Here is a 15,461-nt window from a genome sequence, read left to right on the forward strand (position 1 = left end):
TTCTTTTTTGTTGCTGCTGTTTTTCTTTTTTTTTTTAATGATCATAATACCATTTTGAAAAGTTAATACCACATTCTGCTCAGCGTTGAACAGCAACTTCAAATCCAGACAGTCAGTCTTTGCTCCGAGAATTAGGGTTTGTATTCAGTATAGTAAACGATCCCAAGATAAATATATTTTCTTTTCTTAATCCTGGATGGTAATGGGTCATCTTTCTGATACAGAAACAGAAGAGTCTGTTTCTATTTAGTTTGTCTGATTGCTTTGAAGAGGGGAGACAAGTTGGCTCTGAAAAAACTATGGCCCTCTTTTCATTAAAGTGTCAATAACACTCAGTCCATGCATATCGATAGCGGATTAGCTTGGGCTGAGTCTGTGTACAAGACCAATGCCTTTTTTAACCCAGCTTGTTTCCAGATCAATATACCCATCAGCATTTGAAAATTAGCCCAAGATGAGATTCCAATACTTGAGGTGGTGTGTCATTTTAAGAGGGCACCTAGCCAAGTCACAGATGTAAACACCTAGCTGGGGATTAGACATTTTCCATTAGTGGATGTGAGAGATTTCTGTAGACTCCATCTTCTCACCCACTCCCACCACCCTACCCCCACAGCTACCCCACCTTCTGTCTTGGAGCCCATATAAGATCTCTGGGCTATAATTCCAGCCATTTGCTTCAATAAGCATTTATTAAATATTCACTTGTATAAGGCACTTTGCCAGGAGTTCAGGGAAGGTGTGTGTGGGTGTGTGTGGGTGTGTGGCGGGGCTGGGGGTGAATTAATAAAAAGAATGACAAAACCATGGTCATTGTTTTAAAGGAGGCTTTGGCACTTTTCACAATTCTTTACATTTTCCAGTTCCATGAAGGTCCTGCTTCCTAAAGCAAATGTCTGTAACGACAGTTCATAGTTCCTGGTCTCTCATCAACATTGCTGGGAATTCTGCTCCCAACAGTAAGTGTGTCTGTGGAAGAGCGTGGGTGTGGACATGAGGAATGGCTTTAAAAGCACCACCCAGTACAGACTGCAGATGGGGCCACTGGAGCATTTACCAAACCTCCCCAGAGAATAGTCCCTCTCCAACTTATTTTTGTCCACCTATCCACAATACAAAATGCACTTTATATTAAAAATGTACACACACTGAAACAAAAATCTCACATAGAAATTCTTACTCTGCTGTTTGTAATACACGTTGATACCTTCTACTCAGTTCTACTTCCTGTAAAAATGCTGTTTGCACCAGCAGGTTGAAAAATATTCATTAAGAATATTCATTATATAAGAACCAACTTCAAGGAAGAAAGAGTAAGAAAAAAAATAATAAAAACTCGGCATTTGATTATGGTGTACATTGTCACAAGGACATGCTGAGTCTATTTTTAACGCTCCAATCTTGTCTATAGCAATTTTTTTTCCAGTATTTTAACAAAATAAAGTATTTTATAGGGGATACTTGAAACTGGTATTTAAGCTTTAAATGATAGTAATATTGGCATAGAAAGAAAGTAGCAAATGTTTTCTGTATCAATTTCTAATGTTGACTACATAGAATTTCCTGTAAAGTATATTTATATACTTTTTCATGAAAATGGAGTTATCAGACATCTGTAACTGCATCATGTTTTAATGTATCACCTTGCAAATAAATATACACCTTAAAACATGAAGAAAAACAAGTTGGAATGACCAAACTTTGTGCCCCAGCATCATCTCGGGCAGAGCTGGGCCCGCGTCTCCCTCATTCAGTGCGTCCTCTTTTCATTACCGTTCCGCACGGTTCCGATCTAGGATCCCACTCTGGCTTCTTCTACCTGCTCACAGCTGGCTTTCCCCAAATTCTTCCAGCTCACCTGAGCTCTTCTTCCTCAAGCTACTTTTACTCCCACTGTTTCTCTAAACAATCATCCCACAATCTGTACCCTTGTCCTGGGCGTGTTGATGAGGGTCGGCTCCCAGATCCCTGAGATGACAAGTTTACTGCCCTGAACCTGCCATTTAGCTGGATGAAGGGAACGTGGTGAATCAGGTTGGGAAAAACTCTGCAGCAGAGAAGCTAGCAATCCACTGCTCAGGACCTTAAGCTTCTGAGATAAGAAAACGAGCTATTTGGTTTATTGTAGAGGTGTTTTAAACAGTTAAGAAATAGCAACAGTATTGAAAATGAAAAGAAAATACAACAGCTAACACCTAAACAGCACTTTTACATGACAGGCTCTTTTCTAAGTGTTTTACACATTCGTATATGGAAAATGTAACCCTCAACCTTGCTCCTCACATTAACTCATTTTACAGAAAGAGACCCCTGAGACACGGTGACAACTTGATCAAGGTCTCACAGCCAGAGAACAGCCAAGTCTGACCCTCAGCTCTTGCTCTCTAACTAGGAATCTGTCCACACCCTGGGACCAGTTTTGCTTCATGCGAAGAGATCAGCACCATTCCCAGGGTCTGAGCAACAGAGCAAGCAGAACAAAGAGAAACTAAAAACAAAACAAAACAAACGCATGCACAGGCCTCAAAGGCTGGGGTGGGGGGTGCAGAAGGAGCGGAGGAGAGTGGGGTGCAACCAAAACAAAGAGAAGCAGACGCAGGTATTATAGGCAGATGGGGCGTCAAATGCCTGGGCTGGGAGAGGAGCAAAGGCACAAGCTGCTGGAGACAAGGGAGTGGCTGGGAGGGACGGATCTGAGGGAAGCGGCCAGGCCTGCTGGTTGACTCTGCTCTCCTTGAAGGCTGGGCTAGGGTGTGGCACAAGCACAGTGCCAGAAGAGCGTTAAAATGCTGGTCTTAAAATAAAGCAAGCTGGGGCCGGCCGGGTGGCGCACTGGATAGTGCGCCGCTTGGGAAGCGCGGCGGCGCTCCCGCCCGAGGGTTCGGATCCCACATACAGACCGGTTCCCGCTCACTGGCTGAGTGAGGCGCGGGAGCAACACCGAGGGTCGCAATCCCGTTGCCGGTCCCCGGTCCGGTACGGGGGCAACACTGAGGGTTGCGATCCGTTGCCAGACACGGAAAAAAGACAAAAGACAAAAAAAATTAAAAAATTAAAAAAAATAAAGCAAGCTGGGAGTTGGATGGGACCTAAACAAAAGGCAAACAAACAGACAAACTTAGGGGAGAAAAAAGCCAAGGAGAGCAATTATTAAAAGATAATTTTCTGAGAAATGTATTATTAGAACAAAAGTCAGAAAATATCTTAGTTCTACTTGATGAGTAAATTTATTGTAAAATCCAACTTCTAACCGCAAAATGACAACCAGAAAGGTGTCCTGGATGGACAGAACAAACAGAACTCATCTCTGCTGAGGATCACAGAAAAAGTCCTTAAATCCAGGCTCTCCCAGCCTCCCTTCCAGACCTCCCAGCCAAGCAACGCCTACCTTGTACAATGAGGTGGACCCGCGAGGTCTTTGGGTGGTTGTCTGTCTGCACAGAGCACGTGTACGGGCCCTCGTCATACACATCCACGTTCTGGATCTCGATGCTGTACTGGGTCTGGGTGTTGCTCAGGAGGACCACGCGAGGATCCAGGCACCACTTGTCATTCCCAGCATAGAGGATGGTGCTGCGGTTTAGCCAAGCCACCCGGGTGACCCGGTTGTCAATCGTGCACCTGAAGGGAAGACCAGACAAGTAAGTCAAGAGACTAGAAAGAAAATAGCCATCAGAGTGGAGTCTCCATGGCAAGGCTAGGATGTCTTGTGATCACGCCTTGTCTTTCTCCTTGACCCAACTGCACACACATCCATTTCCTTTGATTTGTCATGAATGGAACTTTCTGGAACTCAGCAGCAGAGGCCTCATGAGATTATAGCCTCAGAACGTTGGGTGTCTCAGACTTCTGGATCCTGAGCAGTTCAGTGCTTCTTAAACCCCCTGAGCACAGGACCACTTCAAATAACCTCTCAGTTATAATCTGGAGGCAACTGACATACCCAGAATGTCTAGACCCGGGGAACACTACTGAACCTCTTTTTGTTCACAGAGTTCCACGATGTAGATGAGGGTAATAATCCCTCACACTGCTGTCGAGGCGTTTTGGGTGTACTAAGTTGTTCAATACTTACAACAACCTTGTGAGAAATGTTCTATTGGAAAAGGAATTGAGAAACAGAGAAACTGAAGAATTCTCCAAGTCACACAGTCAATATGTACTAGAGCGAGACACAGCTTTCAACTACTCAACATAATTCCTCTCATCTCAGAATAGTGAATTCCAACAGAAGGCTATTGAATCAAAACTAAATATGGACCACCATCGTTGCTATTTATCTCCATTGTACCCAGGGGCAGAAATGTTCAGTTACTGCTAGACTGAAGGCATTTTCCAAAGTCTCAGAAGGGTTTGCACATGTAAAAATAGATCTTCTTTCTTTTATTTTTGCATCTGGAGTCCCCAAATTGTAGAAGCTCCCTTCTCTTTTCTACACTTTCAAATAGCCCAGTGACGCTCGCCAAGTCCTCATCCCATCTTCCCATCTGTAGTCATTCCCCTCTCCTGTGACACCAAGAATGTTCTACAGCCCTAGGCTAAATTCACAGGGTGTCCTGATCCTACCTATAATGCTGGAAATAGCAATATAGCATGGTATGAATAATGATGACTCAAATGTATACCTTCTTTTGCAGTGCACAAGGTACTTTTACATTCTCACTGTCTCATTTGATTCTTGCAACAACTCTGCAAGTTAGACGCTCCTGCCTATTTTCTACTTTAGAGATCAGTATCTAGGATTCCAAGTGTCTTGGAGACTCGTTCAAGGTAAGGGAGCTAGGAGAGGTAGAATCCGACCTCTTGGCCAAGTATTCTAATTCCTGGTCATGTGTGTGTCTTAGGATGTACATGGGTGAATTTTTTCACTGGGGAGGACTGCTTGCTTCTATTGAATTCACAGAATAGTCTGTGACCACACACACAAAAAAACAACCCAAAAATCTAGGAACTGCTATTGAGCAGACCAGCTTCCCCAGGCAGTCCCTCTCCACATGACACATTCTGTACTGTTCACCCTTTCTGCTGTACTTGGATAAGTGTCACACAGTCATTGCAGGGCCACTTAGGTGCAGATGGATGGCTTGCTAAGAGCTCTTGTGGGGAAAACTGCCCAACGAGAAACACCTTTGCGCTGGTGTCCAACAAGTTTTGTGCTGTTTATTGCATTTTCTCGAGGATCACAGAAAGATACGGGAAAGATGCAAAGTCTTTCTGGCATCAGTCTGACACAGCATGGAAATGATGGAAGACCTAACTAGGGAAAGGTCAGAGGACTATTTCTTGAAGTTGGCATGGACCACCTAACATCAGGATCACATAAGAGATCTGTTACAGATTCTTAGTCTCATGCCTTGTCCTACTGATTCAAAAGCTTTAAAAACTCAGAAATATAACTTTAGAACAATATTCCAGTCAGGTCATATATACCCTAAAGTTTGAAAACCAGTGGTGTAGAGCGGTGTATCTAGGATCACCTACATAATTTGGGGGGCCTGGAGCAAAATGAAAACATAGAGTCCTTTGTTCAAGAATTAATAATAATTTCAAGATGGTAAGAGCACAGCATTAAGACAAGCATAGGTTCCTATGCAAATGAGCACAGCACGATGCCAGCCCTGAACTCGTTTCAAAACTTTGCTGTGCTTATCACCTGGGGTGCTATGAGTTGAATGTGTCCTCAAAAGTTTTGTGTATTAGAAAACGAATCCCCACTGTGACAGTGTTAAGAGGGTGAAAAATCCTATTATGGGAGTTGAAAGGTGGGGCCTTGGAGAGGTGATTAGATTGTGAGAACTGCACCCTTGTGAATGGATTGGTCCATTCATGGAGTAACAGGCATGGTTCTGATGGCTTTAAAAGGAGAGCGAGTGAGCAGATAGCTCTCTCTTGCTCAAGTCATTTGCCATGTGACACCCTGCATGACAGGGAAGAGTCACCTACACCAACATGGCCCTCACCAGATGCACCCCCTGAACTGTGGACTTCCCAGTCTCTGAAACTGTAAGCAATAAATCTTGTTTCTTTACAAATTAACCAGCTTCAGGTATTTTGTTATAAGCAACAGAGACAGACTAATACATGGGGATCTTGCTGAAATGGAGATTTTAATTTGGTAGGTCTGGGGTGGGCCTGAGATTCTACATTTTTGTAAGCTCCCAGGTGATGACAATGCTGGTGGCCCCCCCTGGACCATTCCTCAAGTAGCATATGTCTAGAAGTGAATCATAGGCACATAAGGGCTTGAGAAGCACTGAGTTAGCACCTCACTGTGCAAATGTGTGATCAGCAAACGGCAGCATTAGTGTCACTGGGGAGCTTGTCAGAGATGCAGAGTCTCAGGCTGCACTTCAGAGGTCGTGAATTGGATCTACGTTTTAATAAGAACTCCGGGCACCTCAAATGTGTGTGAAGTTCAGAATGGTCTAGAGTGTACTCCGAGCCTTCCCTTTGTCTTTGATGACAATGTCCAGGACACACTCTGAGAATGAAAGAGAGGGCGAAATGTGCCGCCCATGGAGGCCCGGGGGGGGGGGGGGGGGGGGGGGCCTGACACTGCAGACCTGACGATCTGAATTTTGTTCCACCTCACCCAAAACATGATTTGGAACCACACTGGTTTGAAATCCCTCAAGAACGACAACACACTCTACAGCTTGCTTTGCTAGTGATGTACCAGTGACATTGTACTGATAACCTGAAGAGCAGTCACTGCTCTGACCTCTGCTTCAGTCCACGCAGGGAACTGGAGAAATTCACATCCGTGGCCAGTTTTTATTGAACACATACTACTACATGCTGAGCACTTGCAAGCCTATCGTATGCTCTATTTTATCATCTCAAAAAGTTTCTTGGGTTCATGCATTGGTTCCAACTTATGAATGAGATTAACTAAGGCTAAGAAACATTATCCACATTGACTAAAATCATACTGATATTATGCTGCAAAACCAAGATTCAAACACAGTTCTGTTGTTTTTGTTTCAAGTTTAGTGTTCTTCACAATTTTTGCAGAGTCTTTCAAAATAACATCTAAACCAGTGTTTTTCAAATTTGACATGCATTAGAATCACCTGGAAGATGTGATAAAACAGAGATTGCTGGGCTCCTGCCCCCAGAGTTTCTGATTCAGTAGGTCTGGGGTGGAGCCTGAGAATCTGTGCTTTTGATACAGTACCAAGTGAAGCTGAAGCTGGAGAGTGCACTTTGAGAACTGCTGGTTTGGATAGCTGGCTCCTAGTAAAATGAGAACAGCAAAGTGAATGGGCACCAGGACATGATCCTCATCTGAAACAGTTTTCCATTACCTTACAAAAGAGAACTTTCCTGTAAACCAGTATGTTCTGGGAAGCCAGAAGCAGTCCTTTATTTTTTCCTGCAGCAGCTGAAACGTGACCAGATACCGGGTGAATGGCCGTGGTGCAGGAAATGCTGACCAATAAACTCTAAACTGCTTCAATAATTGTTTTCGATGCCCACAGTGGGGCATCTCACAACCTCCTGATGGATACAAGAGGACTGTCCTGGGCTTCCCTGTGTGCATCTAATTATCGAAAATGGACTGAAATGGAAACCGTCCCACCACCCACACCACATTACAGGGCCAGAGAGGTTTGTCTGCAGACATGCTAACACGCCGAAGGCAGCCAATTTCCAGCACGGTTATGCGGCCCTGTGATATACTACACTGAAGAGTTGGCATCGCCTCAGCTGTGGTTTTGAGCACATCCAAGGTCATGTTCAGATGTCCAAACTGTCACTGCTGGGTATCAGTCTTGCTGAGTCTCCACAGAATTAATGCTGGCTTCTGCAGAGACGGATCACAAAGGTAACTCGGCAGCCAACTCCCGTCACCTCCCCATACCTGCCCCCATCTTTCCGTCTCATTTATCCAGTCTCCACAAAAACACAGAGGAGACATTTCTTTCAGGTTTGAAAAAAAAACAAAAGCGAAAATGAGCAAAATTGCTCCTTTAGCCAGAGCGAACGCTTTGGTTGGTGGGGAGGTAGGAAATTGAGTCAACAGGCTTCCTCTTTTCCGAGACAGCCCTTAATATAGTTTTTCTACAAAATTACTTTTGAAACACACCATGGTATTTCACCTCCCTCTGGAAGGTGATTAACTGACTATGTGATTAACTGGGAGTGCGTAAGCTTCAAACTCAACTATCCCTGACTATTCCCGGTGAGCACAGCTGGAGATGGCCATTTGTCAAATACCAGGGAAACAGTCACAGGCTGGCATGACACAGGACAGGAAGAGAGGTGGGAGTGAGAAAGGACAGGAAATGCCCAGACCAAGCCTTGACAATCTCTCACCTTTTCCCCCATATTCTCTGGATACACCGGCCTCCCACCCCTAACATCCTCTCTGCACATCCTGCCCCATATACAAAGAACAGGGGAACAGCCTCTGCACACCTAAGGATTCTGGACTGGGCCCTGGAACTCCCAAGTCCCCTCAACTCTGAAAGCCTCCTCCTCCGGCTTCAACGCCAGCCCTCCAGAAACTTGCAGTCTCCAGCCCTCCGGCCAGTGGCCATTCCGCCTTTGATGACTCTGGAATGACTTTCCTATTCTCCCAGTCCTTAGCCCCTCCCCTAATGCATGTGACCTCCAGGGATAGCCCTGCCCTGGCCTATGGAGAGAATCCAGACAGAGGGAGAAGGCTTGGAAGGGACACTCATTTTTACCATTCTGATGCTGAGCCACAGTGCCCTTCTTAGTCTATGTGTGCCTGTCTGCCCTCATTCCTTCCATGGAGAAGTTTCTTCTTCTAGGAAATAGGGCTGCTCTATCTCAGATGGATTACTGAGGAGGCCCCTTCTGCATCTGTCATCAATACATTCTCTTCAGTGGTGAAAAGCCCCATGTGGAGGGGCTGGACGGTTAGCTCAGTTGGTCAGAGCGCAGTGTTATAACATCAAGGTCAAGGGTTTGGATCCCCATACCAGCCAGCCGCCAAAAAGAAACAAAAGCTCCACGTGTAGTTGGACAGAAGAGGGTCCAGCCACACGTGTACATCCTCATCCATGCACAGAGTATGCTCAGCATGTGGTAGAGAACACTGACACACCTGTAATTTTCTGCAAATGCACCTATTATTCCAAAGCGCTAAAAATGCAGCCCTCTATGTCCTTAATCTCTTGCTGATGAATAGTGGTTTATTACACATGTTGCTTTTATATTCGTATGTAGAGGGAGAGCAACAAATGATTAGGCAAGCCCAGGACGTCGAGTTGCAGAAATAAAACCACACAAGTATGGACTCAGGGCCTCAAGCCACTTTTGGATTTAGGATGAGACAGCAGAGAGATAAGAACCTGGGAACTGGAAGAAAAACGGAACAAAAGTGTCTGCTCGGAACTTTCTAAAAACAGGTAAAGTGAGTGTTGAAATACGGAGAAGGATTATTGCAGAAACAGAAAAATCCAGGTTTGGCCCTTCTTAAACACACCTGCCTGGAGATCTGAGGGCGCAGCAGGTCCAGCAGTGTGCACTCTGGCGCTGCCTCCCCAGCAGATGACCCTTTAACTGCCTCTGAAAGGCAGCATGGATCACGGAACATCTGAGACCCCAGCGAAGTAAGTGCTTCCGCTGTTCACAGCACCTGCTCACAGTCACCTCTTATCACGCAGAAATGCTCCAGCTGCGCCGAAGCTGAGCTCCTCTGAGCATTTGGCTTGTTCCCCGCTCCTCCCCTCTGGGGACTGGCTCGGAAATATCCACACACCGGTTCCATGGCATTGGTGAGTGCCTCTTCCACAGCTGCTTTTGTGAGAAAGGGCTTTCTGGGGGAAACCAAGAAATGAATGGACCAGGGTGCTTCATCTGAAAATTCAGATTTCAGCTAACACCTCAGTTCTTTCTTGTAAGAGAAGGCTTCACTAGTGAGTTGCTAGTGGGTTTTGAGTATACTGGGTCTTTCTTAGCATCTAAACTCATGGTGATATTTGTGAAATCGGTTTGGGTCATACAGAGACAAAAACACTGGAATTATGCCCAGTTCACACTGGTCTAACATCTCCTAACCATTACTGTTCTTGTCGTACATAAGTAAATGAGTGTGTGCTACGAAACCTTTCTCAGCTATGAACATGATGATAAGGCTGGCCAGACCTGGGTAGAGGAAGAGGGCACACTTATGATAGGGATGGAAAGACTAGGGGCAGAACAGAAAAACAAACAAAATGCAGCTGCAGACACTCTGCACTGGGGGTGCCCTCAGCTGGTGAACAGCTGTAGTCAGAGCAAGGATCGGGAGGAGGAAGGAGGACAGGGTCTGAAGTCAAACAGCTGGAAGCAAAGGCCAACTCTGCTCTTGCCGCCTCTCAGACCTCAGATATCTTCCCTGAATTTTACTTAAGTCATGTGCAGGGGAAATAACTCTTCCTCCTGCATGGGGTTAATGGGAAGATTAAATGAAACCATGCACATAAATGCATTGCTTTGTACATAGTGGAAGCCCAACCAATATATTATTACAAAACCTATTACATGTACTGTTTGCTCATCTTGGGTAAGTATGTGTGTCACTTCACTGATTTGATTGTAAGTTCCTGAAAGACAAGGACCATTCCTTATTTCTCTTGTGTCTCTGAGAACACTGTATAGAGTATGAAGTAAGCACACAATGAATATCTGTCCACTCATTAATTACCTGATGAAAATCTCCCATCTTTCACTAATTCCTGAGGGGTAAAAGACCATAGGGCCCGTGTCCAATAAAGGCCCAGGCTGTGAGAATAAATTACTCTCACTCCACCAACCTGCACTTACAAACACAAACGCACACACCTACCTCTATGCCTGGTCACTATTCATGGGAATCAGTACAAAGAAGGTGGTCCTCTCCCACTCCTCTAATGTCTTGGGGATAAATCATGAAGGCTTTGTTTTGTGGCCTCCAGGAAGTCTCTCCATAAGCACACCTATCCATCTGTTCTTCCTGTCCAAGTCAAACAAAGTAGCATTATCTCAACATAAACTCTGCTGGTAGGTGGGCCATGACTTTTCTGAAATGAATAGCACAGCATTTTGATTTGTACTCATGACAAAAGCCCAATACTAATCCAAATGTTGAAGGAGGGATAGGATTGCTCCACAGGTCATATCAGATTTGAAAGTCACAGCTCCCACAAGCCACTGCTTTATTCAATAACTTTGTTACATCAGTGGCCAGGGAGAATCTAAACTCTAGCACAAGATAATCTGGGCAATGTGGGGGCGTCTCTATCATATCACAGGACCACACACAAAAGCAATGGAAACTTTTTCTATAGGTAACCAAAGCCAGGCCACCTGAAAGCATTTCTTTTTATTCCTTTCTCCAAAATATTCAAAACAGTCCAAACATCAATGAGGGTCTTTTGAATTTCTTCATGGAGACCCAACAGTTTCTAGGGAAGAGAACCCAAAAGTGCTGAAAGGGAATTCAGTGAAAATTCACCTTAGACTCCATCTACGCTTTGAACTTGGCTCTCGTGAGTGAAGCTTGCAAAGCTCCACCTCGCCCTTTCTGATGGTTAATTCTATGCGTCAACTTGACTGGGCTACAGGGTGCCCAGATAGTTGGTAAAGCATTATTTCTGGGTGTGTCTTTGAGAATGTTTCTGGAAGACATTGGCATTTGAATCAATGGACTGAGTAATGGAGATCCTCCCTCACCAACATGAGCCGGCATCATCCGTTGAGGCCCTAATAGAATAAAAAGGTTAAAGAAAGGAAAATTTGCTCTCTCTGTCTGAGCCAGGACATTCATCTTCTCCTTTCCTTAGACATTGGCTCCCCTGGTTCTCAGGCCTTCATACTCAGATTGAAATTTACACCACAGGTGTGAGCCTGTTCCTATAATCAATCTCTTTTTCTCCCTCCCTCGCCTATTGATTCTGTTTCTCTGCAGAACTCTGACTAACACACCCACTCACCCCACACTGCTTTGGACATAACATGCACAAGTACATTGGGCTACTTCTCACTGCTACCTGAACACTTCGTTCACTTTTGGGATTCAGTGAACCAATGCTTTACTTGAAATATGCTTTCATATTGTTTGTTAGACAAATTCCTATCCCCCTACTGAGGCCAAGTTTTATTTAATTTCGTTTCATATCCCAACTACCTTTTCTCTGCAAAGTTTGTTATTCCCCGTGAGTGTTCTCCAGACATCCTTTACATAGTGGTTGCAGTGTGTTCATGCTTTATCTTGTGTGACATGTGGAGCTCTAAGAAGGCAGGAAGTGTATACTGTTTCTCTATTCCAAGGACCCTCACACAAGGACTCTTGGTTACTTTCAGGACGATTTGGATCCTGGTGAGTGTGTAGGTGGCTGTCGAGGATGGAAGAAGCTTGCTAAACAGAAAAGCGGAGGGTGCATTTCAGGCCGAGGGATGAGCACGAGCAAAGCACAAAGGAGCTGGGAAAAAATAGGTAGAGAGTTTGCAGAAAAATAGAAATGTGCACCCACTGTATGGGAAAGTGACCAGAGACGAAGCCAGCATGTCAGTGCAGTGCTTTCCCTGCGTGCCCCTCACAATTGCTGCAGACTGGCCTGTAGGGATCATATCATAGGCTCCCCTGCCCTCTGACTTCCTGCTGGGCTCAGCTGATGGGAGGCAGTGGCAAGAGATGGGGTGGAGGAGAAAGGAGAGCGGTGTACCGGGGTCTACGTCCCTCCATCAAAGATCACAGCCCCTTGCCAGTGGCCCTCTCCACACAGCCCTCCTTCCCTGTTGGGAGCTGAGACCTCCTCCCCTTATCCCTTCAGGCCTAGAAGTGCTAATGATGTCCTCCTGTTACCAGTTCCAGGGTCCTGACTGTCCCATGTGGTTTTCCTACACCATGGCTGCCTCTTTGTAAATATCCACTTTATTAAACTCTGCTCAAATTCTCAAATTACCCAATTTGAGCATGCCATCTTTTCCCTGCAGTAATCCTGACTATGACAGGTAGGTCATGCAATACACCATGTGAAAGATTTTTCACTTTATCCTGTAGACAAAGAGCAGCCAGAGATCCAAAACAAAGAACTCTGCACAGGCTACCTCAAAGAATCACTGACGGTTATAAATGGCTCTCAACTTGAGCTGATCTCCTTCTCCAGGGAGCAGCCTCCCTGGCAGGGAAGAGGCTGGAAGAAGAAACAGGATTCCTGAAAAGGAGACCATCTGCAGCCTCTCCTTCATCTTTGCTTTGTCCCCTGCACTACCTGCAACATGTAAAGCCCACACCTGACACAAGGCGTCATCCAGTTCCTAGATATGTTAGGCCCAGCCTGGGAGAATATTTGTAGGGGGAGCACTACTGATTATTGTCCAAACTAGACACATTTTGCAATCACACTGGGTAAACCGGGACTTGCTCAGGCAGACTTGGATGGATGGTACATATCAGGCCCATTGTGCCACGTTAGAAAAGGGGTGGAAATACCTTGCATTTGCCACGTGCAGGGCCTGGGGTGGCTGAGAAGCATGCCCCAGCCCAGCAGCCCTGGGCATATGCTTGGTCTCTGCTGAAGCCGGCAGAGGTGTCACTCCTGGCCTCACTTCTGGTTAGTTCTATCCCTAATTTCTGGTTGAGATACATGTTAAGCCCCTCCCCCAGGTCTGAACCCTGCCTCCAGCAGCCTCCTATCACCCTGAAACAGTTTATATTTAGGACTTGACTACAACCTGTATGGGGAGAACCTTGCAGCTTAGGATCCCGAAACCACAGCTAAGGCCAAGTGAAGCTGACCTGTCCCTTACAGCAAGCAAGGATAAAGGGCACAAAGATCCTGACCAGGCAGCTACAGCCTGGCATCCATCCCGGTTACCATGTACATGCACAGCCCTGTATGGGGCTTGGGAGGGTCAGAAAGAAGGCAATCCAGTTCAAGGCCAAAACCCCCACCCCATGCACAGGAAGAGAGTGGCCAACTAACGCTAGAACTCTAGAGTGACAAAGGGTACTCCTGGCCTGCGGGGACCTTCTTTGTCCTCTCAGTAAGTGACCTTGGCCACACATCATTTCCCTTCTTGGTGGTGCCACTGTGTCTCAGTGAGTGCCCAGGGCCACATAGAAGTGATGGGCAGCTGGTGTATAAGCTGCCATGCTCCCAGGGGAGAGGCCGTTTCCACCCTCTGAGAGGCTGAGACGAAGTCTGGATGGCAGGACAGAGCCGCCATGCAGATGCACGCTGCAGCAGCTCGAGGCTCGCCCCTCTATGTCCGTGTCCTGTAAAGCCCTCAGCAGCCTCCCCTCTCTCTGGAGGGAGAGAAGAAGGGGTCCCCAGAGTCTGGAGAAACAGCACTCACTAACACAAGGGAATGTAAGAATAATTAAGTGCAGAAGAGGTAATTGGATCTCTCTCGATAGTTAATCTAGGTGGTGCAATACCTCGCGGGGACAGACGGGTCCCCAGGAAGAGGAAAGCTCCCAACGGGAGGGAACCAACTCTGCTGCGTCCCACAGCCCCTCCTCAGTACCCGGGGAGCCCTCGTCATTTGCTGGATTTCTTCATCTGTCCCCTGTGACACTGGCAATTTGAAGAACTCCCCTTTGGGGGAGTGCAGATCTCTCCAGCCAGTTTGCTGTTGAAGGTGGGTAGGGCCAGCTTCGGCCCCTCTTTCCCTCGCCTTCGCCATGGGAAGCTGGCTCTGTGCAGGAGCAGCAGGACGTAGCGCGGTGGCACAGGGAGGCGGGGACCAGCCAGCACTCAGCCAACTCCCGCTTTACCTGTCTTACCTAGTAAGGACCATGGAAGGCCTAAGAGTGGAAGTCTCCCAGGTGTGCTCACCTAGCAGAAGGACACAGCTATTGTTCTGCCTCGGTTGCTGACCAAAGGGCAATGCTGGAGGAAAGGGGTCTGCAGGCCATGACCCCATCTGCAGAGAGGAGGGTGCAGGCCAGCTGGGAGCAGGAGCCAGCGCTGGAAGACCAGAGCTCTCTGAAGGGGGTCAGGGAGCAGGCGGGCTCTGGTTGTGCACCCACTGAGCCGTCCCGGGCAAGATATGGCAGTAAGTCGGGGGCAGCCCAGCTCCCTCAGCCTCTTATCACCTGTGCCACCACCCAAGTTTCCATGTGCTCCTGCTTCTAATGGCCCAGGCCTGCTGTTTGGAGGCCTGCCTTTAGGCTTCACGCCCCTTTGCACCCTCTCACAGAGCCCAGGAGTTTGCTTCCCACAGGGCAGGCGTGGGGGCCATCTGTGGGAGCACAGGAGGCCCTAGCCACCCTGCTGGGTCTTCGCCTGAAACTGAGCCTCCACTTGGCTTCTCGCCCTGCCCTCCTGCCACACCTCTGCCGTTTCTCCCAGAGCACTTCCCTAAGAAGTCACCAGCAATCAACCACGTTGTAAATTGACAAAATAAAATTAAATTAAAAAAAAAAAAAGAAGTCACCTGCGCACAAATCCTCATCTCAGGGTCTGCTTCTGGGGAACAGACAAGACAATCCTGCGTGTAATTCTCACCAACACGTGGTG

The 15,461-nt window shown here is 46.7% G+C and overlaps 1 protein-coding gene across 1 annotated transcript in view; it reads right to left on the reverse strand.

The window, feature by feature from the left end:
* NTM (neurotrimin) overlaps positions 1 to 15,461 on the reverse strand; it is a 276,438-nt gene that overhangs the window by 174,747 nt on the left and 86,230 nt on the right. Inside the window, exon 2 of the mRNA XM_008574793.1 lies at positions 3,389 to 3,621. Within this exon, the coding sequence (XP_008573015.1) occupies positions 3,389 to 3,621 (233 nt within the window). The remainder of the gene's footprint in view (positions 1 to 3,388; positions 3,622 to 15,461) is intronic.

Source organism: Galeopterus variegatus, unplaced genomic scaffold (genome assembly GCF_000696425.1).
Source record: "Galeopterus variegatus unplaced genomic scaffold, G_variegatus-3.0.2 Scaffold1107, whole genome shotgun sequence".
NCBI lineage: Eukaryota > Metazoa > Chordata > Mammalia > Dermoptera > Cynocephalidae > Galeopterus > Galeopterus variegatus.